Consider the following 22,010-nt stretch of genomic DNA (forward strand, 5'->3'; position numbering starts at 1 on the left):
AAACCTCAGGCAACTCACGCCAGGGGGTTCACTTCAATCAACAGCAAAACTTTATTGTTTACCCGCATTTATGAATAGGGTTCCCCTTCCGATTCGGAAGCAATTGACTACGTTGAACACCCGAACATGAAGACACTCTCGACGCCGATGTTTTAGACGACTAGCCACTTCTGTACGCTTCAGCGGTAACAGCTCCACCTGGTGTTCTCCAGGTGCCGTACTGTTGCACGTTACCTTATTTTCAAACCAGGATCTTATTTGTGCTGGGCATTAGGCAAGCCGCGCTTCAGCACATGGCTTTAGCCCTGCTGGCTCAGCTACAGAGCCGGCAGACAGAAGGGCAGTGAAGAGGCCTCTCCGCACAGCAGCCGGCTCTTTCTAGGGCTCTGAGGTGAACCTACAGAAACCGGAACTGCTACGGAGAATCCCGAGGTGGAGGGAAGCAGTTCGCCGACCCATTAAAGCCCCGCCAACAGACCCCGGAAGCAGAGCGCGGCAGCCCCGTGGCGCCCCGCGCGGCGCTTTACGGCACCGTGCTTCGGCAATGTCGCACGGCAGCAGCCAGGCGGGCCAATGGTTGGTGGCAGCCGCCGGAGCGGGTCGTAAAGCGCGGCGGCACGGCACGTGTGTGTGGAGTGGCGGCGGGCGGTACGCGGTGGGTGTTGGGGGGCCGCGGCGGCGGGCGGGGTCCCGGGAAGCAGCCTTAGCTCGCGGTCGCCCGGTGCCGGCGGCGGGTTGTGTTCTCCCGGGCATTGTCGCTGGGCCGATTCTGGGGATCCCGCGGGAGTGAAGCCGGATCCGCGGCCGCCGGCGCCTGGGCAGCCGCGGTCTTGCCTGGCTGAGCCTTCGTGCTGACCGGCCTGTGGGCGATCTCTGCTGATCCTGCACCGCCCAGTTGTGGACGGACAACCGTCACTGAGACGAGTTTCACTCCTTCAAATGTGTTACCCGGTGTTCAGGGACGCGCAAGCTGCATTCTCTCGTCGTTAGCAAGTTAGCCTCCGCGGCCCAGTAATGCTGTGTCTCGCTCCGTTTGCAGTGTTGCCATGATGGAAACCAAGGGTAAAAAGAGCTTCGCGGGGAAAAGTGGAAAAGCATCACGTGGAAAAGTGCCTCACGGGAAACGTAAATTTAAAAAAGATAATGGTAAGCAGATAATTTTTTCCTAATAGAAGTCGTGACTGAGGGATTGCTGATTTGCATGGTCATATTTCAGTTTCATTTTATGTCTTGGTAATCTTACGTTATGAAACTAGTAGCTTGGCAGATGAATGAAGAGAAGTGGGTGTTGTCTGCCTGGGCTTTAGCAAAGCCTTTGACAGTGTCTCCCATAAGACTTTCACAGAGGTGGTGAATTATGGACTCGATAAGGAGCCAGTGATGTAGACTGGAGACTGGCTGAGTGTCTGGACCTGTGGTAATGAGTAGCATAAAATCTAGTTAGATGGTGGTAACTAGCACTGAGATTCAGGAATCAATACTGGGTCCAGTCCTGTTTGACAGCTTCATTAATGTTGTGGATGATGGGGCAGTGTACCATCAGCAGTTTTTCCAGTGACATGGAATGGGATGGAGTGGCAGATGCAATAGGGAGCCATGCTGCCATCCAAAGGGACCTTAACAGGTCATACACATGTGCTAACAGACACCTCATGAAGTTGAACTAATAGTGAAGTGCAGAGTTATGCACCTGGTGCACCAGTGCATTCTGGGGGAAAGCAGCTTTGCAGAAAATGGCCTGGGGTACCTTCATCACAAAGTTGAACATGAGCCAGCACCATGCCTTTGTTGCAAATGGTATCCTGGGCTGTATTAGGAGGACTGCTGCCAACATGCTGAGGGAGGTGATCCTTAACCCTCTCCTCAGCAATGGTGAGGCCCCCCCCCCCGAAATGTTGTGTCCAGCTCTGGACTCCCCATTATGAGAGAACCCAGCAAAGGGCCATGAACATAATGAAGGGACTGGAGCATCTCTACTGAAGGAAGACTGAGAGAACTGGGACAGTTTAACCTGCATAAGAGAAAGCTGAAAGGGTACTTGTCAATGTATACAAATACCTGAAAGGTTCAAAGACAGAGCCATACTCTTTCTGGTGAGCACCCAATGACATGAGCAGAGGGAGTGGGCACAGATTGAAACAGGAGGTGACATGTGATCATCAGGAAAAACTTCTTTACCATGCTGTTAATTGAGCCCCGGCACAGGTTGCCCAGGGACATGGTGAAGTCTCCCACTTCGGACATAGCAGTCATCCAGGGATGGTACTGAGTAACCTATTTTGTGTGATTCTTTGTGAGCAGGAGGACTGGACCAGATGACCTCCAGAGCTCTGTTCCACTCTCTATCATTCTATGATTCTATCTTGCATTTGAAAATACCGTGACTGTTCGGATAATGCGGAAAAGGCAAAGCTGAAATGCTTTAGAATTAGAATTAGAAAAAAACAGGTTGGAAGAGACCTTCAAGATCATCATGTCCAACCCATCAACCAATCCAACCCACCTATCAACTAAACCATGCAATCAAGCACCCCATCAAGTCTCCTCCTGAACACCTCCAATGATGGTGACTCCACCAGCTCCCTGGGCAGCCCATTCCAATGGGCAATCACTCTCTCTATATAGAACTTCTTCCTAACAAGCTGCAAGCCCTTTGTCTCTATTTGTTCCTTATAAAGTACTCTTTTAATGAAAAATTTGATAACTTTTTTTATTCCAAGCTTTGCTTTCCTTGATTAAGAAAAAGTTTCTTTGAGAGGAAGCTAGGATATGTGAAGTGCTGTGGGTTAGGATTGAGAAGATACCCTTCAGTGTTTCTTCTCTTCTTAGACCAAATGATGTCAAAAGATCTCTGACACTGTAGACTATGAAGGGATGGTTCAGGTATTGACTTTGATGTTGGAGGTGATGGAATTCTTAATGTACAGTAATACTTTTTATGCCTGGGTTGTTACACTGCTGCCTGGAAAATAATGCCTGGGCAAAGCTTCCCTAAAGAAAAATGGGACACCCAGGGACTACAGTGAGAAGCATGTAAGAATTAATGCAATTGTTACTGCAAACTATTCTTTTTGTTTTTTTTAAAGTAACATTACCTCTAGGATAACAATTTACATTTTGTTGGTTAATAGATTTGGGTCCACCAAAGACGCTTGCTAAGAAGGGAGATGAGGAAGGAAAGCCTAAATCCACTTCAAGGAAATTTGTGAAAGGACAGTTAAGGTCTGGGAAAGCTAGCATTCAACAATTCAAGAATAAACAGCAATCAGAAAAGCCTGCAAAGAAGAGGAAGCTCCAAGATGGTGAAGAGAAAGGTGAGCTGACAGATTTTTAAGCCTGGATATCAGTGGAAACTTAAGTTTCTAGGTCATCCTTTTGTTACCAGCTTTCAAAACTGGCTGAATGGCTCAAAATTTACTTCATGTTTAATCTTTGCTGTAGAACAATTTACTTCATCTGCCTAAGCTTGAGGCCAGAGTCATAAGAAGCAACAGTTACTAATTTTCTGGGAAGGTAAAAATAATGGTGCAGTAGTAAATTTAAATAATTGGTATGCTGTTATAAAACTATGCTTATTTTGATGCCAGTATTAAGTGGCTAGCTTGAAATTGACTGTTCCACACAAATGTGGAAAGAACAGTTTTTCATAGAAGACCATATTGGTTAATCCTCTGTTCTAAAAGTACTGGCTGTAAAATTCAGAACACAAAAAATCATTAAACAAAATTGATTATCCTTTTAATGTATTTTTTTTCTGTGATCCAAACTATCACCTATTGTTTTTGTTTAATCACCTATTGTTTTTGTTTAGTCACCTATTGTTTTTGTTTAAAAAAAAAAAAAAAGAGAAAGAGACATCATTTGTGTTACCATTGCTTTTTACATTTTAGAGTTTATTTCTGTGTTTTGACATAGAGGCCAAATAAATGTCTGCTTTTATCACTGTTTAAATAGATTTCTTAACTGTTTCTGGTACATGAGAGCTTCATCTGGAATAGTTAAACAGTACTGTAAAATGAGAAGTGGAATCTTACCTAAGGGATTCTAAAGTTCTTGCAGAAAAATGTTATTTGTTTGCAGAACAGTAGCAAGTGTTGAGTACTTTATTGTTCCTGTTGTGGAATGTTTGCAGGGTGCACTAGATGTCTGGAGATTTAGTAGCAACAGGATCTCATATTGATCTACTTTAAAAAAACCCAAACGAAGCACAGTCCCAAACAAACCTCTAAATGTTGTCTGTGGAAAAAGCTGAAAGCTGCTGCCTATGGCACAGTGGTGCTGCTCTTCCATCAAAGTGTTACTGGCTTTGCTTGTCACTACTTGTGTTGGAAAGCGATAGAAAAAGTGGACAGAGTGCTCTGTAAAATGAGAGCTTTGGGTTTGGATGGTTAAGACAGTTCAGTGCATGCTGCTAAATACTGAAAAGTGGTGCTTTAAGGTTAAAAAAAATTAAAGCTTGGTCTTTAATTCATGCTGTTATTTCTATGTAAAATTACAGTGAAACCATGGAATTGTTGTAAAATCAAATACTTGGAAGGTTTTCTGTAACTCCTTTGTAGTGCTCTATAGAAAGTTAGCTTGAGAGTGTGTTGTGTGGTGCTGCATAGCTGTTGTGTAGTAAAATCCTAAAGGAATTTAACTGAATAAAATTATTAAGCACTTTAAAAGACCTTAATTTTTTTCCTTTCTCTGAGATTGCAGATGTGTATCTTTGAGTTAGAGCTCTTCTGAGAGAGGGAAAAATAGTGTCTAAGTGCAGGTTGAACTGGAACATGAGAATTACCTAAGACAGTCATAGGCTTCTGGGTGCATCTTGATTCGATGTTCAAGCTTTTAAGAGGTTTGCAATGTGTCCCTTGACAGAGGCTTGAGGAACAAGTTGGTTTTGCCTTGTTCTTACAGTATTCCACAAATGGAAATTGCTCATTTAGCATGCTTATTAAGCATTTATGCTTTTCTGCTAGCTAGCTGGGTAATTGCAGGCAAAGCTCTGGAATTGTTAGCAATTAAGTCACAGACCTGCCACAGTGTATACTGATGAGGAATTATATTGCCCCTCTTTTACTGACTATGGAAAATACATTTGTATTTATTTTTAGGGTCAGATTCTAAGAAGCCAAAATGGAGTGACTTCAAAAAGAAACGGAAAGAGTTAAAGCAAACCAGGCAACTTAATGATAGAAGTAATTATGACATAATTGTAAAATCTAAGCAAATGTGGGAAAGTGTGAGAAGGTAATACTGATTTTTAATTTTACTTTCACTCAGTAGGATTTAATCATAAATTACAACAAGATTGTCTTCCTTGTCTTGTAATTACATGAAACTGCATGTGTGAATGATAATGATACATGCAGTTCTATAGATGGCTCAATCTGAGAGTAGTGACCCATGGTGCTAGAAATGTCTGGATTAAGCTCACATATTTTAGGCTAAAGTTTCTGATAAAGTGCTTACGGAATTGTCCTATTTCTTGTATGCTGAGCATGTGCTGATTCATTCTAGTTTTGTAGTGGGATGGCTTGAAAGAGATTTTGGGGAGGTCTGTATACATTCTCAAAGAAGGTGTAATCCTAGAACTGGAGCCCCACATCAGAAGAAGAATTTTACTTGCTGTTAAGTGTTACAGGTTTGGCTGTAAGATACTTGGATCTGTAAGCAGCTCTGGCTGTAGATTTCCATTTCTGTTCATAGAATCAACAAGGTTGGAAAAGACCTCAAAGATTATCAAGTCCAACCTGTCACCTAAGACCTCATGACTACTAAGTGCCGTGTCCAGTCCCCTCTTGAACACCTCCAGGGATGGCAACCCCACCACCTCCCTGGGCAGCCCATTCCAATGGCTAACAACTTTCTCAGTGAAGAACTTTATCCTCACCTGGAGGCTAAACTTCCCCTGGTGCAGCTTGAGCAGTGTTCTTTATGTTGTTACTCAGGAAAGAATAATTTTAAACTCTGTAAAGCTGTTTTGCTTTCTAGGAACTGAAACTAACTTCATTACATCTATTAGCAGGTTTAACAAACAATCATGTAAATTTGGATTAGCAGGAGCTAGCATTATTGTGTATTGTCCTGCTTTTTAATTTGTAGATATGAGCGAATCATACTACAAAAAAGCTGCTTCCTCAATTAAGGTTGGTTTACTTTTTTGTGCTTGTAGGAAGAAATGTGATAAGGAGAAGCGAGAAAAGCTAATGAATGAGCTACAGAAGCTTCTTCGTGGAAAGATTAAAAGTGTAAGAAAACCCAATGCAATAGTGTACAAATTCACAAAAGCTTCTTTAAAGAATGGTGAAATACAAATGAAGTTTTAATAATACAGTACCAGCCTTTTCTTTCAAAAGCTACAGGGAATTTTTTTCAAGCTGAGTGAAAAATACCAAAACCAAGATTGAAAAGCTGCATTTGGCAGCTGGATGTCAAGACAGTAGTCCTGGGATGTTTTGTATGTCAGCTGACTACTATAAAGCTGTCTGTTTTGCCAAGCAGCTTTAGTCCAGTGAAATTCTGTACTAACTGAAGTTCAAAACCAGCCACTTGGGTTTTGATAAATTATGGGTTTTGCTTTGCAGTTTTCTTTTGAGAAGTTAATGCCCTGATACTTAACCATACTAAATAATCTTTGCTCTTAGTTCTTGAAATGTATAGATTTGCAATGAAATAAGTGTTGAATTTTAAAAAGATTCATGGTATTCCTTACTGAAGTGGAACTGTGTCACTATATTCACTCTGAAAGTGTGAAAAAACAAATCGTGAGTCTCCTTCAGTATAAAACCTTGCTGTGTGTCCTTAATTGTCAGCAGCTGCAAGTATTGTCTATATTTTGTTCGATAGAGTACTTATAAAGCAGTAAAACCCTTGAAACTCGGTTTGATACAAGCAAGTAACTACTTTTGTAATGGCCATTATATGCTGCAATGTGGCATAAAACTTTGAGGGAGCAAGTCTATTAAACTACATTTGGTGCATAACATCATTTGAATGGCCTAGGATAATGAAATGTCTCTGTTCTGTAGCTGGCATTTGCACATGATTCAACTCGAGTGATCCAGTGCTTCATTCAGTATGGTAATGAGAAGCAAAGACAAGAGACATTTGAGGAGCTGAAAGGTACTTTCTTTCCATTTGCATTTTACCTGTATGTTTCTGTATTGTTATTAGGACACATTTTGAAAAAGCTACACTGTTTTCTTTCTAATTTTTTAAACTTTCTGGTGAACTAATAAGTCATTGCTAGTGGGCTCTTGAAACTTACTAAAAGTTAACAACTTCTTGTTTTGTAGAGTAAATACAGTAAAAAATCAAAACAACTGAATGTTTTTTCCTTCTTCTAGATAGTCTAGTAGAACTGAGCAAGTCAAAATATTCCAGAAATATTGTGAAGAAGTTTCTTATGTACGGGTGAGTATGAAGTGGATTTGCATAGCTGTGTTGCATTCTTTCCTTTCCAGCATATAATCTATAGTGCATCCATCATGAAACATCTTTGTAATAGTGACAAGACAGGAGAATGTCTGGCATTGCTGACAGCAGTTTTCCTGTTGCCAAAAAATAAAGCTAAAGCTGTACACATTGTAGGAAAACCCAGGCCAGTGAAAGCTCAAATAGATGCCCAAAGTCAATTTTTGCCTTATACAAACACCTGGCTTATAAAAATTGTCACTGCTTGCTGTTTTAGGGAAGCATTCTTTATTCTGTAGAATTTAACCACTAGTTTCTCTTCTTTCCCTCACAGTTCTTTATGATTCCTCTAAATTTATGGCTTTCTGGACAGATGTTTGTAAATGTCATAAGGCTGATCTAGATGCATATATTCCTGGTTTCTATGCTAAAAATTGTCACCTAAATGTACATCCAAAAATAAAACAATTGATAGGTTATTTTGTCCCTTAAGTTTTAATTCTTGCTATCTTGCCTTTCTTTGTGAAACAGGACAAAAGCACAAGTTGCAGAAATAATAAAAAGTTTTAAAGGCCATGTGAAAAAAATGCTCCGTCATGCTGAAGCGTCTGCAGTAGTGGAATATGCATACAATGACAAAGCCATTCTAGAGCAGAGGAATATGCTGACAGAAGAGCTGTATGGGAACACTTTTCAGCTTTACAAGGTGATGTTTCGATACCTTCTAGCCTAAGGTGTTCTAGCATGTAAGGTATTGTGTTAAGTCATACCGTATTTAGCCTACTTACTGTTTCTTTCAGTTAAGTTTCTTTCTGTCAGCTGTACCAATGCAGTGTAGTTCAGCATGTTTAAATGTTATGTTTTATGTGCACATTTTGATTGTAGCTTAAATGGCTGTGTCTTTTTTTAGTTTGAACTATGTGAAGTCTATTAATAAATGAGTTTGGTCTACTTGTGAAAGACAGTCTAATATCATAGACTTAACGGTTATTAGTGTTTTAGTGTCTAGCCTGAAGCGGTTATCCTTGCTGAGGTAAGATTTAGACTTGGTCACAACAATCCCATGCAGTGCTACAGGCTGGGGTCAGAGTGATTGGAGAGCAGCCAGGCAGAAAGGGACCTGGGGGTACTGATTGACAGCTGGCTGAACATGAGCCAGCACTGTGCCCAGCTGGCCAAGAAGGCCAATGGCATCCTGGCCTGCATCAGAAATAGTGTGGCCAGCAGGAGCAGAGAAGTCATTGTGTCCCTGTAATCCGCACTGGTTAGGCTGTACCTTGAGTCCTGTGTCCAGTTCTGGGCCCCTCAGTTTAAGAACGACATTGAGATACTTGAATGTGTCCAGAGAAGGGCAGCAAGGCTGGTGAGAGGCCTTGAGCACAAGCCCTACAAAGAGAGGCTGAGGGAACTGGGGTTACTTAGCCTGGGGGAGGCTCAGGAGAGACCTTATTGCCATCTACAACTACCTAAAGGGAGGTTGTAGCCAGGTGGGGGCTGGTCTCTTCTCCCAGGCAAGCAGCACCAGACAAGAGGACACAATCTCAAGCTGCACCAGGGGAAGATTAGCCTCAAGGCGAGGACTAAGTTCTTCACAGAAAGTTTTGTTGGCCTTTGGAATGTGCTGCCTGTGTAGGTGGTGGAGTCACTATCCCTGGAGGTGTTCAAAAGAGGATTGGATGTGGCAATTGAAGCCACAGTTTAGTAGTCATGAGGTGTTGGGTGACAGGTTGGACTTGATGATTTTTGAGGTCTTTTCCTACCTTATTGATTCTATGATTTTTGTGTCAGAACTGGGTTATGTCTCATAAGAATGGAGTGTGAGCAGAGTGTGCCTGTATCTATACACAGTGTGCCATTTTGGCTTAGTTTTTTGCTTTGTTTTCTTGCCGTGGATACTTGATGCCAAACTCTTGAAATCATTTAGATGTAGCTCTACATGAGGCAGTGAGATTATTTTTAAAAGTACAGCTTCATTTCTTTTGACTTCTGAAATAAATCGTGGAGTAAAGTCTGTAAAATAAAGTACAGTGTTAGCTTCCATCATTCTAGCATTCTTGGCCTGAGTGCTTCAAGTAGTCTTACATTGCAGTGCAGACCTGAGATTCAGCAGTGTGTAGGTTTATAAGAAATTATGATGCAATCCTTAACGAGATGTGGAATTTTGAAACGTGTGATTCACTTTGTCCCCTTCTCTCTCCAACCCTCCACCCTCCCCTTGACCCCTGCCCAAGCTAGTACTGTTAAAATTGCATTTCTTGCAATTTTCTATCTAGTCAGAGTCCTAAAACTAGATTCTTTTCCAAGAGTTACCAATTTAGGTAAGATACTAGGAAATACTTCTGTATTTGAGGTTTGTGACGTGTGTGTGTGTATATATTCCTCCTTTCTGTTCTTCTTGGACTAGAATTTTCTGGGCCTTGATTAATTTCCTAGTTTGTCACTTGTTGCTCTGTTGTCCTCTGGCATATCTCTACTGTCATTCAGGGTTTGTGCTTAACTCAAGAGCCCTTCAATTTTGTGTGCTTTACCTCGTATCTGACAGTATCATGAAAAGCTGGCTGTAATTGGCAAGAAGTGGTTCAGACCCATAGAAGCAGCTTTTTTTAATTGCTAATGATGACTACTTCAATGGCTATTTCTGACATACACAAAAGCTTATCTGCTTTCTATAAAATGTAAGAAACTAAAGACTGCAGTTTTCTGTGCACATTGATACTTACTGGGCACAATTAAACCTCTGATTGTGCATTCATTTCAGACACCAGTTGTCCCAACGCTGGATAAAGTGTTAGAAGCTCAGCCTGAAAAGAGAGAGGCCATCCTGGAGGAAATGAAACAGATTCTAACACCAATGGCACAAAAGTAAGGAGAGAAATTGATTTAAGGTGTGACAGCATAGCATGAACTGGTTTGTTTATGGCATACAAACTGATGGTGATATTGATAATCTTTTGTGCTGTAACATTGAGTAGCTGGTTTTGTCCAAAGTATCACGATGAATATCTTACCTTAGTTTTTAACTCTACTTCTATGAACTAAAGTGTCCCCTGCCCAGTCAAACAGCCAGTAGAAATCCCATGGTGTGGTGTGCTTCCATAAGGCACTATTGGATAAGCTTCTCCAGTGATCTCCATGAGAAAATAGTTTGCTGGGGTTTAGAATTTGTATGTTTTTGTGGAATCTTCCACATACTGTAAGTACTAAGCATCTAACCTAGCATGTCTCTGTGCTTTCTGCACAGTGCACTGACTAGCTTTTTAAAATACAAATGAAATGTTGCTGTCTTGTTTTTGCTTATTTTCCTCTTCCCAAATACAGAGAGGCTGTGATAAAGCATTCACTGGTGCATAAAGGATTTTTGGACTTTTTCACTTATGCTCTACCAAAACAAAGATCTGTAAGTATGTTTTGTTTGCTTTTTTTCTTCTTAAGCCCTTCAGTGAAATGTTTTTAGTCCTGTTGTGAAAGTGTTATAGGGTAACTAGACAAAAATGGACGTAAAGTTTTAAACATCTGATGATTCCAGACAGGTGACTGGGGAGCAGTGTTGTATGGAGGTTCACAGTGAACTTTCATACTAATAGAGTTAGTGATAGTTGAATCAAAAAAATGTTATCTAATGTAATGACTTCCATGTTTTCTTTCTCCATGCTGAACGGTCCTTCTCAGTAGCTGGGGAATAATTGGTTTGGACCACAACACTCTGTGCTGGGTTAGGAACTGGCTGGAGGGCCGAGCCCAGAGAGTGGTGGTGAATGGTGCCACATCCAGCTGGCAGCCAGTCACCAGTGGTGTCCCCCAGGGATCAGTGCTGGGCCCCATCCTCTTTAACATCTTCATTGATGATCTGGATGAGGGGGTTGAGTCAGTCATCAGCAAGTTTGCAGATGACACCAAGTTGGGAACAGATGTTAGTCAGTTAGAGGGTTGAAAGGCTCTGCAGAGGGACCTTGACCAACTGGACAGATGGGCAGAGTCCAATGGGATGGCATTTAACAAGTCCAAGTGCCGGGTGCTGCACTTTGGCCACGGCAACCCCATGCAGAGCTACAGGCTGGGGTCAGAGTGGCTGGAGAGCTGCCAAACAGAGAGGGACCTGGGGGTGCTGATTGACACCCGCCTAAACATGAGCCAGCAGTGTGCCCAGGTGGCCAAGAGGGCCAATGGCATCCTGGCCTGTATTAGGAATAGTGTGGCCAGCAGGAGCAGGGAGGTCATTGTGCCCCTGTACTCTGCATTGGTTAGGCCACACCTTGAGTACTGTGTCCAGTTCTGGGCCCCTCAGTTTAGGAAGGACATCGAGACACTTGAACGTGTCCAGAGAAGGGCAACAAGGCTGGGGAGAGGCCTTGAGCACAAGCCCTATGAGGAGAGGCTGAGGGAGCTGGGATTGTTTAGCCTGGAGAAGAGAAGGATCAGAAGTGACCTCATTGCCCTCTACAACTACCTGAAAGGTGGTTGTAGACAGGAGGGGGTTGGTCTCTTCTCCCAGGCAACCAGCACCAGAACAAGGGGACACAGTCTCAAGCTGTGCCAGGGAGGTTTAGACTTGAGGTGAGGAAAAAGTTCTTCACTGAGCGAGTCATTCGTCATTGGAATGGGCTGCCCAGGGAGGTGGTGGAGTCGCCGTCCCTGGAGGTGTTCAAGGGGAGATTGGACATGGCACTTGGTGCCATGATCTAGTTGTGAGGTCTGTTGGGACAGGTTGGACTTGATGATCCTTGGGGTCTCTTCCAACCTTAGTTACTGTGATACTGTGATAAAGCTAGGGGCATAGCTTCTTGTAGTTTAGCTTTCTGGTATGGAGCTTCTCTAAGCATTTTTCAAAAATAAAACCAGATTAGACTGTTCAATCAGCAGTCAAAACATCATCTTCTGTCTCCTCTTGAATCAGATATGTGGCTTGTATGACTATGTTTATATTAAATTCCAGTGTTAAGCTTACCTTAGTCCTTCTTGTGAAAACTAGGCCTAAATCTGTTTGTGTAATGTGATAGTGTATTAGCTGGTATCCTATTTGATGACTTCACCTGTCCTCAAGCTATGCTCATCAGCCTTACCCTGGTTCTGCAGTTCAGGACTATCTCACTCCAGGCCATGTGGATTCTTCCAGGCTTGCTGTTTCTTAGCTACTTCTGATGGACTGGACTGCAGAACTCTCCTTTGATATTGTCAACAAAACCAAAGCTAAGTGTAGTGAGGTGAACTGTTTATGGCCTATTTTGAATCCAGATCTTACTTCAACATTGCTGTCTATAGTTTCATGTAGTGCTTTGTCAGAGAATCCTTCTGGGTTCAGTTTTGTTTGAAGCATGGGAGTTACAGGATAACTTTTCTCCTTGCTTGGCTTTTTGTGCAGGTTTGATGGTATATGGATATTTTCTGTGGGGTTTGGAGACTCCTTTTGTAGAGCTGTTCCTGTCTGTGCTTGTAGGTAGTGTCTCCAATCACATTATGCGTGAGCAGTTTCTAAATAAATGGTAAAATGCTTGGAGTCTATGACTAGAGAATGGAAAGAAGCTTGGAATAGAAAAGGAAATAGGTAGGAGATAAATACGTCAAATCAATCAGATAACAGAAGTAGCGTCTAGTAACAAAGAAGAGGTTTTTTTCTCTTTGATTTGTTTTTTCCTTTTTTGCTGATAATCTTACTTGACAGATGGCTTCAGATCCTTATTCCTTTGATGTGAAGACTAACTTTTGTCTGAGCCTTGTCATGTCTAATATATAATATTACCTGGGTTAATTGGCCTTTTCTTGCTTACTGGATAATACCCTCCATGTGTAAATAACTTCCATCACCTTCAAAGATTTTCTTCCTAAATGAAAAACCACATCTTTTTCTCTAATGCCTGTCTCAGTTCTGAGCACCCTTCCTTGAATTCTGTGTGATAGGACAACTGAGACAATCTTCAGTACAGTTCTGGTTTCATAGGATGAATGTTGTGAGCGGTGTAGTTTTGATGGGAGAACGCTTATGTCATTTACGTCTTACTGGATTTCTTCTGAGGTTGTTTTTCATAAATCAAGGCAATGAGAGGGGTTCTGTAGAGCCAGTGATGTTCCCTGTAGTGTTGTGGGTGGGCAAAAATCTCTTACATGCCCATCCTTACCTGTCTTGAGATTTTTCAGGCCTCTTCTTTCACTTTTTTGATTTATCACCTTTTCTTCCCCAGGAAATGATAGAAGCTATCAGAGAGGCTGTCATCTACCTGGCACACACTCATGATGGAGCCCGAGTAGCGATGCATTGCTTATGGCATGGTACTCCAAAGGTATGGTTTGATTTCTGTCTACATAGTCCTCTCTAGTGGTAGTCTAGTCTGAGACTGTGAGTATGATTCCTCACATGGGTCCTATTGCCAGTGCATGTTTTGATGGAGTTAAATATTTGGGGACAAGGTTAAAAAATTGCCCTGCTTTTCCTGCTGCAGTTTTCCATGAATGAGGTGCTTTCATTAGAAGCTTTTCCATGTTATGATCATTGGCCATTCATTCATCCTGTAGGCTTCTTAATGAAGGTGACATTGGCAGTAGCAAGAAGACACTGAAGAAGTCATGATGCAGTATGATGTTTAGCTTTGAAATGTCAAGATACAGAAAATGTTATATGACCTGTAGCTTGTTTTCTCCTGATGATGCAATATCCTGAAACACTTCAGGTGCTGACTATGGTATTATCTCTTGGAAACATTGTGATGCCACTTATCTTTTTTGTACTAAAAAAATAAGTCAGCTTATGAAAATAGTCTGCTTGAGGTGTATTCTGTAAGTATGGAACAAAATATAAGTAGAGATGCGAGGTGGATTTTTAGTGGTTGCTTGTAGTGTGGTGTTGGTTTTGTGTGTTGTGGTTTGTTTTGTTTTTTTAATTGCCTTTCTTGACATCTCACATTGGTGGGTTGGACTTACAAACATGTCAGAACCAACCTGGGATTGAGGCTTTCATGGTTCAGGTTTAACTTTTCACAGGTGTTGGCTAGCAGTACAAGTGTGAGACTTTGCTAAATAACCTTTGCTTTCGTAAGCAAGTTGGAAGTTGTCTCTTTGAAGGTGTAAGTAAAAATGTGGCCATTCAGAGTCACTGGCATTATAGACTCATTCGAGGTTCTTGTTTCCTTTTGGATAGGACAGAAAAGTCATTGTGAAAACTATGAAGACGTACATTGAAAAAATAGCAACGGTGAGTTTTCACTAACCATTGGTCTTACAGTCTCTGAAAGTAGCAATGTGATAGATTTAAATGTGCTTTGGTAATTGAAATACATTAAACACTATGAAATATTTAGAGACATACTGAGAAGCTTCATTGTGCACTCAACCCTAGTACTATCCTTCTTTTAAAAAGATGAGTTAATTATGTCCTAATTTTTTTCTACTTTATTTTTTACCCAATTTCATGGTGCATCTTCATAAGGCTTGTTGGTTAGCTCTCCTTGATTGGGAATGAAATAACTTGTATAAGAGCAACAAAAATTAAGATGGGTTTGGGATGTCAGTGGAAAGGCCTTTTGAATGTGCTTTTTTTTTTTTTTTGTAAGATGCTCAATATTTTGAATTAGTGCTGAGGTGGCATGCAAGGGAAGAAGTCTGATAATTACTTTTTTTTCTTGAATAATATAGAATTGTAGATACATCTAAGTTGGGAAAGACTTAAAAGGTCATGGAGTCCAACTGTTATCCTAAGACCAAGTCCACCACTAAACCATGTACCTAAGCACCTCATGTATGCATCATTTAAATGTCTTCAGGGATAGTGACTCAATCTTCTCATTCCCTGAGCACTCTATTCTGACTTTTGACAACTTCGTTGAAGAAATTTTTTCCATACCAAGCAATCTGAGCCTCTCCTAGTGCAACTGAAGTCTATTTCCTCTTACCCTATCACTTGTTACCTGGGAGAAGAGACCAAAAGCCAGCTCAGCAGCATTAATGGTGTAATAATTACAGGGAGATTTTGTAATGATGGACTGCACTGCAGTGGGTTTTGTTTGGAGGCCACTGGTCTAAGTAATGTTTCTCTCCGTTATTTTCTAGTATCAGAATAAATGAGTCGTTACATTTTATAGACTGCATATTCTGTAGAAGTATGACATGATAAATAATAGCTAAAACAGCATTGGAGCACTGAAGGCCTGGCTTCACTTTGACACAGAATCTCACATATAAATGAGCTAGCTGGCTTGTGGGTATGCTAGAGACTTGCTCCCCACAGTGCAGTGGAGACTGTATGGCTCATTGCAGAGACATGATCTCCAAAAATGTGAGATGTGATTTATCTCAGTTTTAAGCATATCTGTATGTAATGTTCCTGCAAGGCAAATCCTGTGATTTCAAATGATGGTTATATAATGGCATTAGGTTCATAGCTTGGAGGTGATGAGGCTTTATATCAATTTACAATGGCAGATCGACTTCTGTTTTAAAAATGTGCTTCTCTTAAGAAGCCTTGCTTTCAGAGAGATCATACAGGTCAGGCTTCTCTCATTCTGTTACTGTAGGCAGAATTTGGTTGTGGTTTATGTTACATCGTATTTGAATCAAACTTTCAGAAATGTTGGTTCATTCTGAGTCACTTCATATATTCACAGAAGTTGACTGCAGGTTTCTGATGTCTGATCTTTGCAGGGTGAATTTTCTCATCTGGTCCTGCTGGCAGCATTTGATTGCATCGATGACACTAAACTTGTGAAACAATTAATTATATCAGTAAGTAATTGACTTTTTTTTTCCCCCTAAAACAATATCTCTGGGTTTTTTTTTAATTGTACAGGAGAATGAGAGTAGGAAAAATCCATTTGCTTTTTCAAACTATTTAATTCCTTTCCACCTTTTCTGTTTCATTACATTTGTGAATAATGATTATTTTTTCCCTTTTCATAGAAGACCTCAGCACTCTCATGTGTTCTCATTAGTTACTTATTTGAATTGATCCCTAAGCTAGATTCAGTGCTTGCTAAAACTTACCTGTCTTTGTTTTTCATTCTGGCTAATGGGTGACTCCTGAAATTCAGTGTCTTTGTCATAGAAGTTTGGAGCTCTGCTAGTATTTCAAGGAGTTAAAGTGGTGGAACACTTCAGAATGAGGAAGTCATCCATGTTACTGGCAGACCTAAAATGTCAAGAATACTTGTGTGTGGAATGTCTTTACTGAACAAACTTAATATTGTGAAAATGGGTGTTCAGCACATTTAGCTTCTTTCTTTTGCAGAAGTAGCGTCTCAGAAAATGATACTTCAAGACAAACTGTAGTAAACTTGCAGGAGCATGGCAGCAGGCTCAGATATAGTAGAATAGAATAGAATAAACCAGCTTGGAAGAGACCTTCAAGATTGTGTCCAACCTATCATGGTATACAATAGTTTCAATAGAAGAAAAGGTACTTGTAGACTCCTGGTTGGATGCTGAAACCATTGACTCGCATAAATTCTCAAAACTTGACATTTTTATTTAAGATGTTGCTAATTAAATGACAAGAAAAAAATCTGGGTAAAATCCATGCAATATTTGTACCTTGCTTCAAAAATGGCTAAAGTCAGATGTCTGAAATGCGAGGGCACTCTAGCTCTTGCTTCACCTGCATGGAATTGGAGAATGAACAGTAAGGAAAAACTCCTTGTCAAGTTCTAAGCAAGTAAGGCCTGACAGATCAGAGCTGTCTTGGTACAAGATCATTGAGGCATTCATGTAGCTTTGTAGGCTTTATTAGCACAGGTACTGTGTTGGGCTTTAGCTGAACTCCCAAGTTATTTAATTCCTGAATCATCTGTGGATTTCTACCATCTGAGATCAAAAAACAATGGAAGCGTTTAATGTATGGTGATCCTACTACATCAATCGGGACAGAAGAGTAAGAGATGAGTTTATATGAGCACAGGAAGAGAGAAAGCATGTCTGGGAAAAGGAAGGAAATATCAGACAGGATCAAAATCAGCTCTTCAGATTTTGAATGAAACCTAATAACAGAGAATGAGCAGGAAGCATCTAGATATAAAGGATCAAAGTATACTGTGTAGAAGATCCAAGCCTTAAAATGATACTAAAGAGCAGTTACCCTTCTAAAACACCTTATACTGATTATTATTCTGACCATACTAAAATTTAGCTTCAGGAATGTAGTGAAAGTAATAAAGGTTTGAGGGAGAGAAGGGAGAGAACAAGCAGTTTGTAGGGTTATGGGTTTTGTTTTTATTTGGCTGTGGGGTTATTTTTTTCCTTTGTTTTTTTTTGGAGTGGGGTTTTTTTGGGGTTTTTTTTTGGTGTTGGTTTGGGGGTTGGTTGGTTGGTTGGTTTGTTTGAAATACCTGATCACTTGCACGAGTTGGCAGAAATGTTCCAAGCTCTCTAAATCCTTTGAGGAAAGTCTTCCCTTCTCATTATTTCTGCTCCACAGAGTTTTAATGTGTTGTGCTTTAAATCTCCATACATGATTGGAACTGTACGTTGGGAGCGTGACGTGTGACAGGGTTTAGGGAAATGCCTCTCTTTCATGAGTACTCCATCAGGCATTGCTGGGGAGATGTTCCCAACAAGAGACAGCATGCTTGTGTTGTTTAGAGTATCTCCTGATACATTCTCACAGTTCTGGCACTGAAAGTGCCAGCTCAGTGGGGGAAATACACTTTTGTAGGGCTTAAAGGAAAACATGTCTGTTCCCTTTTGTGCAAAAGGGCTGCATCATACATTAATATCAAAATGCTATTTTTTTTTTGTTTATTTGTGCTTTACCTGTTTTAAGTTCTGAAATACTTCAGCACCTTTCTCTTCCATTTGGCTGAAAAATGAGCTTCTGCATCTGAATGTACATGGTTGTAGTAACAAGTTTTTATTCATAGTTACAGTGCTGCTTCAAACTGATGTTCAGCTTGGACAGCCAAAACTTATTTTAAAAATAAGAGTGCTGTCTTACTATTTCCTGTCAGCTTCCAACCACCTTTCTTCATTTTTCTTCTCTGTAAAGATAACCAACTAGGTTCCTATTTTCTTTTTCTTGCTGTTGCTGAAAGAACTTTCATGGTGGAAAAAGTAGTTTTAAAGGCTGTGGCCTGCAAAATATGCTGAAAGTATCCGGAGCTCTGTACCAGCTTTTGTTAGCTTTGATCATCGTACATTTTATATGTATATAAGAAGTTGCCAGGAATGGATTATCATAATGCCTAAGAATATCTGGATGGTATTCAGGATTGTCTAGTAGTCCTTGGAGCTTGCATGAAGTGCATGTTGCTATGTCAAAGGCTGTTTGTTAAGAAGCTGACAAGAGGTGTAGTACAAATAGATGGGGTGATACAGCTGCTGCTATCCGAGGCAAAAAACCTGCTCTGCTTATTAATGTGGTTCCTCCTCAGCTGGGTTAGTGCACGAGTGTGTGAGATGCCCACTCTGTACAGAGCTTACAAAATGGTTGCTTCTAGCCAATGACTGGCTCTCTGGGGAATGCCCAGTGTTTTCTGTTAGTGCTCAAGCAAACTACTCACAGCAGAAGTCAGCTTTATTCTATTATTTAAATGTTTTTTCTTGGTGAATGTTCTGTAATCAGTTTGGGATGGACTTTTCCTTCACATAGTCTCATGGCTGTCTAGACACTTAATGTCCACTCCCTTGAAAGTCAGCATTGTATGAGTGATTGCTCTTAGGTGATCCACTGAGACTCTTTGTATGGAGGTTATGACTTGTTGTATTTGTTGTATGGAGGTTATGACTATGTTGTATTTGTACACCGTGTGACATGGCAGAGTATGTGTTGATCTTTGTACTTGCATGTATCAGTGGAAGCAAATCCTGTCTGTTTGTAGTATTTTCTGATTAGTGGCATTGATGCATCAGATGAGCACTTTTTAAACTTAATTTATTATTTTTTTTAAATTTCTGTGATTTCTACAAACTTTCATTCTGATTAGGCATTTTAAATGTAATTACACAAGCAGATATGAATCGTATTCAGAACATATAGTTTCCCTTTCCTAAGCATTGCATTTGAAGGGTAACCAGTACTTGCCAATGGCTCAGAACTGTTTTGTTAATATTTTGTTGCTGTTTGTTTGCTTTTACAGGAATTAAAAGCTTCTTTGCCCGATATAATAAACAACAAATATGGGAAGAAAGTCTTGCTCTACTTGTTAAGTCCTAGAGATTCTGCACATTTTGTTCCAGAAATCATTGCACTTCTGCAGCAGGGAGATGGAAATGCCCATAGGTAACTCAGATATGAAAGTTACATTGTTTTTCTTTGGAAGTCCAGAACAATTTCTTCAACTTTCTATTACCATTAATTTAATTTCTGGTTTGGTTTGGTTTTGGTGGGGGTTTTTGTTTGGTTTGTTTTGGCATAATATGTCTAAGCAGTGTAAATACTTGTAAATGAATGCATACTTATTATTAGTTAGGTTAATCTGTACTCCTTGTTAGTGTACTTTTGGTTTAAAGTTCATATGTGATGGTGACTAGCAATGTATTGGCGATCAGTATTTTCACCCCGTTGTAAAGGGTAAAAGTTGCGATGCGATCTTTCTTTCAAACTTGTATATCAAACTTGGCATAGCAGGAATGATCTCATGTGCATTACTGGTGTTTTGAGTTGCATAAAACTGTGTCTCCAAACATAATACCAAAATTGAAAATCGTTGTTTTGAATTCATTCTCTGTTTCTTAAAAAAAAATGATCAGTTTTAGATGATTAGTGAGCTGTTTAAGTAGTACATCTCAGAATGAATGAATGGAATGAATAGAAAATAAGCGAATGGTAAATTGTTGTTTACTTGCAGTCAGCTGTCAGCTCTGTATGCTTTCTCACTCTGTGTTCTGAAAATGTGTGTGCAGTGTGCGTTTGTCTGTATGTGAAACAGAGGGATGAATAATGCTTTACTCTGATCTTCCAGTGATTTGTAACTGTCTCTAATAGTGAACGTGTTCTGAATTCCTTGTTGGTTGATAGGCATGCAGAGTAAGTTTTCTACAGTAGTGTTCTGTCTCTTTCGTCAGTAAGAAGAATACTGAACTCCGCCGCTCTGAACTCCTGGAAGCCATTTCCCCACCTTTGCTGCAATATTTGCAAGAACATACCCAGGAAGTAGTGATAGACAAAGCTGCTTTTGTATTGGTTGCTGACGTCTTAAGAACAGCTGTTGGTGACATTCAGCCTGCACTAGATGCAATTGCTAATTTAGCAGCAGAAGAGCTGGTTCCAGGAGGTTGTGATGGGCAGGTAATGTAACAGAGAACAAGGTGCTGAGATCTTGCAGAGTGTTTGCTTATTTTAAGTTACTATAATGAAGTCTGCTCACTTTCCTTTACATGAGATATACCAACATACTGCCCTGATAGCACTCGTGTATTGGGTGTGATGTCCCTGTTCATAGTTGTTATTGCACAGGGAGTGATGATGGCTTGAGCCAGCATTTCATATGATTTGCAGAAAAAGATACTTCACAATCTCAAGTCTCCAGAACTGCCCTAAGCACTTAGTGGGAAAGTAGTGTAGTGTAGTGGATTTTTGAAAATGTGGAAAGTCTTGAATTCTTGTAGAGGCAAGAGATTCTGTTCAGTAAGCATGAAGTCCTTGGAGAAGTGGATGGAACACTGGCTGATATGCTTTATCTTATTGAAAATCAGATGTTACAAGGCAAGATGGTAAAAAACTGCTCAGTTTAAATAACTATTATGATACTTGACTCAAACTTCTTGTTACATTCATAGATAATGACTAAATGGATCAGTGGAATACGGTGTCTGAGGGCAGAGTGGATGAATCAAGCCGGAATATTTATGGATACACATGTAGCTGCATTTTTAAACATCATCATTAAGTAATTTTGATTTGTTTTGTTTTTTCCCCTTACAGCTTCACATCGCAGAGCATCCATCAGGCCATCTAGTTTTGAAATGGTTAATAGAGCAAGACGAAAAAATGAGAGAGAGCGGAAAAGAAGGTATATTGGAAATTCATCTTTGTTTGACCAAACTGTGTCTTCAGAGTAATCAGTTATCCAGCTTAAAATAAGATTGCTGCATTTCTTTCTTTGAATAAACTATATGGAAATTTTAACATACTCTCTAGGGTTATTGCATCTGTCTTTTTGGTATTGTGAGCTGTTCTATGAGCAGACTACCAAGGATGCATTTGCTTTTTCGCAAAGCAAGTACTGGTCTGCCTTTTTTCCTCAGGGTTTTACTGTGTTTTTGGGACAGGGTTCATTTCTGTGCTGAGAATATCTTGATATCTTTGCTGTAGTACACAGCAATCTAAAGGATAATAATAGTAAAAATAAAGTCTTTCTAACATGCAGATTTCTTTAGTTCTTTTGAGCCAAACTGTAATCTTTACTGTGTTCATCAGTGGTGCTGGGTTAAGGCTTTATAACTTAGAACAATAATTCATGCACAAAAATAGGACGACTTTGCTATTTTATATCTCAGAAGGCAGAGATTGAGCACAGATGTTCTCATCTTAATTTAGCTTTTAAACTTTCTTTATTGCATAACTGTAAAATCTTACTGTGTGAATCACCCTGTTCCAATAGAAATTACTTTTTCTCATACAAAAACCTCAAAGAATGGAAGTGTGCTGGGGTGGCATAGGATAATTCAGAGGAACTTCTTTGTGTTAAGGGTTT

The 22,010-nt window shown here is 40.3% G+C and overlaps 1 protein-coding gene across 1 annotated transcript in view; it reads left to right on the top strand.

The window, feature by feature from the left end:
• Positions 1 to 609: 609 nt before the first annotated feature.
• PUM3 (pumilio RNA binding family member 3) overlaps positions 610 to 22,010 on the top strand; it is a 29,975-nt gene continuing 8,574 nt past the window's right edge. Inside the window, exons 1-16 of the mRNA XM_054179030.1 lie at positions 610 to 655; positions 1,040 to 1,146; positions 3,132 to 3,314; positions 5,100 to 5,235; positions 6,161 to 6,236; positions 7,017 to 7,110; positions 7,335 to 7,401; positions 7,933 to 8,107; positions 10,160 to 10,263; positions 10,720 to 10,798; positions 13,578 to 13,676; positions 14,531 to 14,584; positions 16,030 to 16,110; positions 19,452 to 19,594; positions 20,380 to 20,602; positions 21,239 to 21,326. Of these exons, the coding sequence (XP_054035005.1) occupies positions 1,047 to 1,146; positions 3,132 to 3,314; positions 5,100 to 5,235; positions 6,161 to 6,236; positions 7,017 to 7,110; positions 7,335 to 7,401; positions 7,933 to 8,107; positions 10,160 to 10,263; positions 10,720 to 10,798; positions 13,578 to 13,676; positions 14,531 to 14,584; positions 16,030 to 16,110; positions 19,452 to 19,594; positions 20,380 to 20,602; positions 21,239 to 21,326 (1,702 nt within the window). The 5' untranslated portion in view covers positions 610 to 655; positions 1,040 to 1,046. The remainder of the gene's footprint in view (positions 656 to 1,039; positions 1,147 to 3,131; positions 3,315 to 5,099; positions 5,236 to 6,160; positions 6,237 to 7,016; positions 7,111 to 7,334; positions 7,402 to 7,932; positions 8,108 to 10,159; positions 10,264 to 10,719; positions 10,799 to 13,577; positions 13,677 to 14,530; positions 14,585 to 16,029; positions 16,111 to 19,451; positions 19,595 to 20,379; positions 20,603 to 21,238; positions 21,327 to 22,010) is intronic.

This window comes from Dryobates pubescens, chromosome Z (assembly GCF_014839835.1).
Source record: "Dryobates pubescens isolate bDryPub1 chromosome Z, bDryPub1.pri, whole genome shotgun sequence".
NCBI lineage: Eukaryota > Metazoa > Chordata > Aves > Piciformes > Picidae > Dryobates > Dryobates pubescens.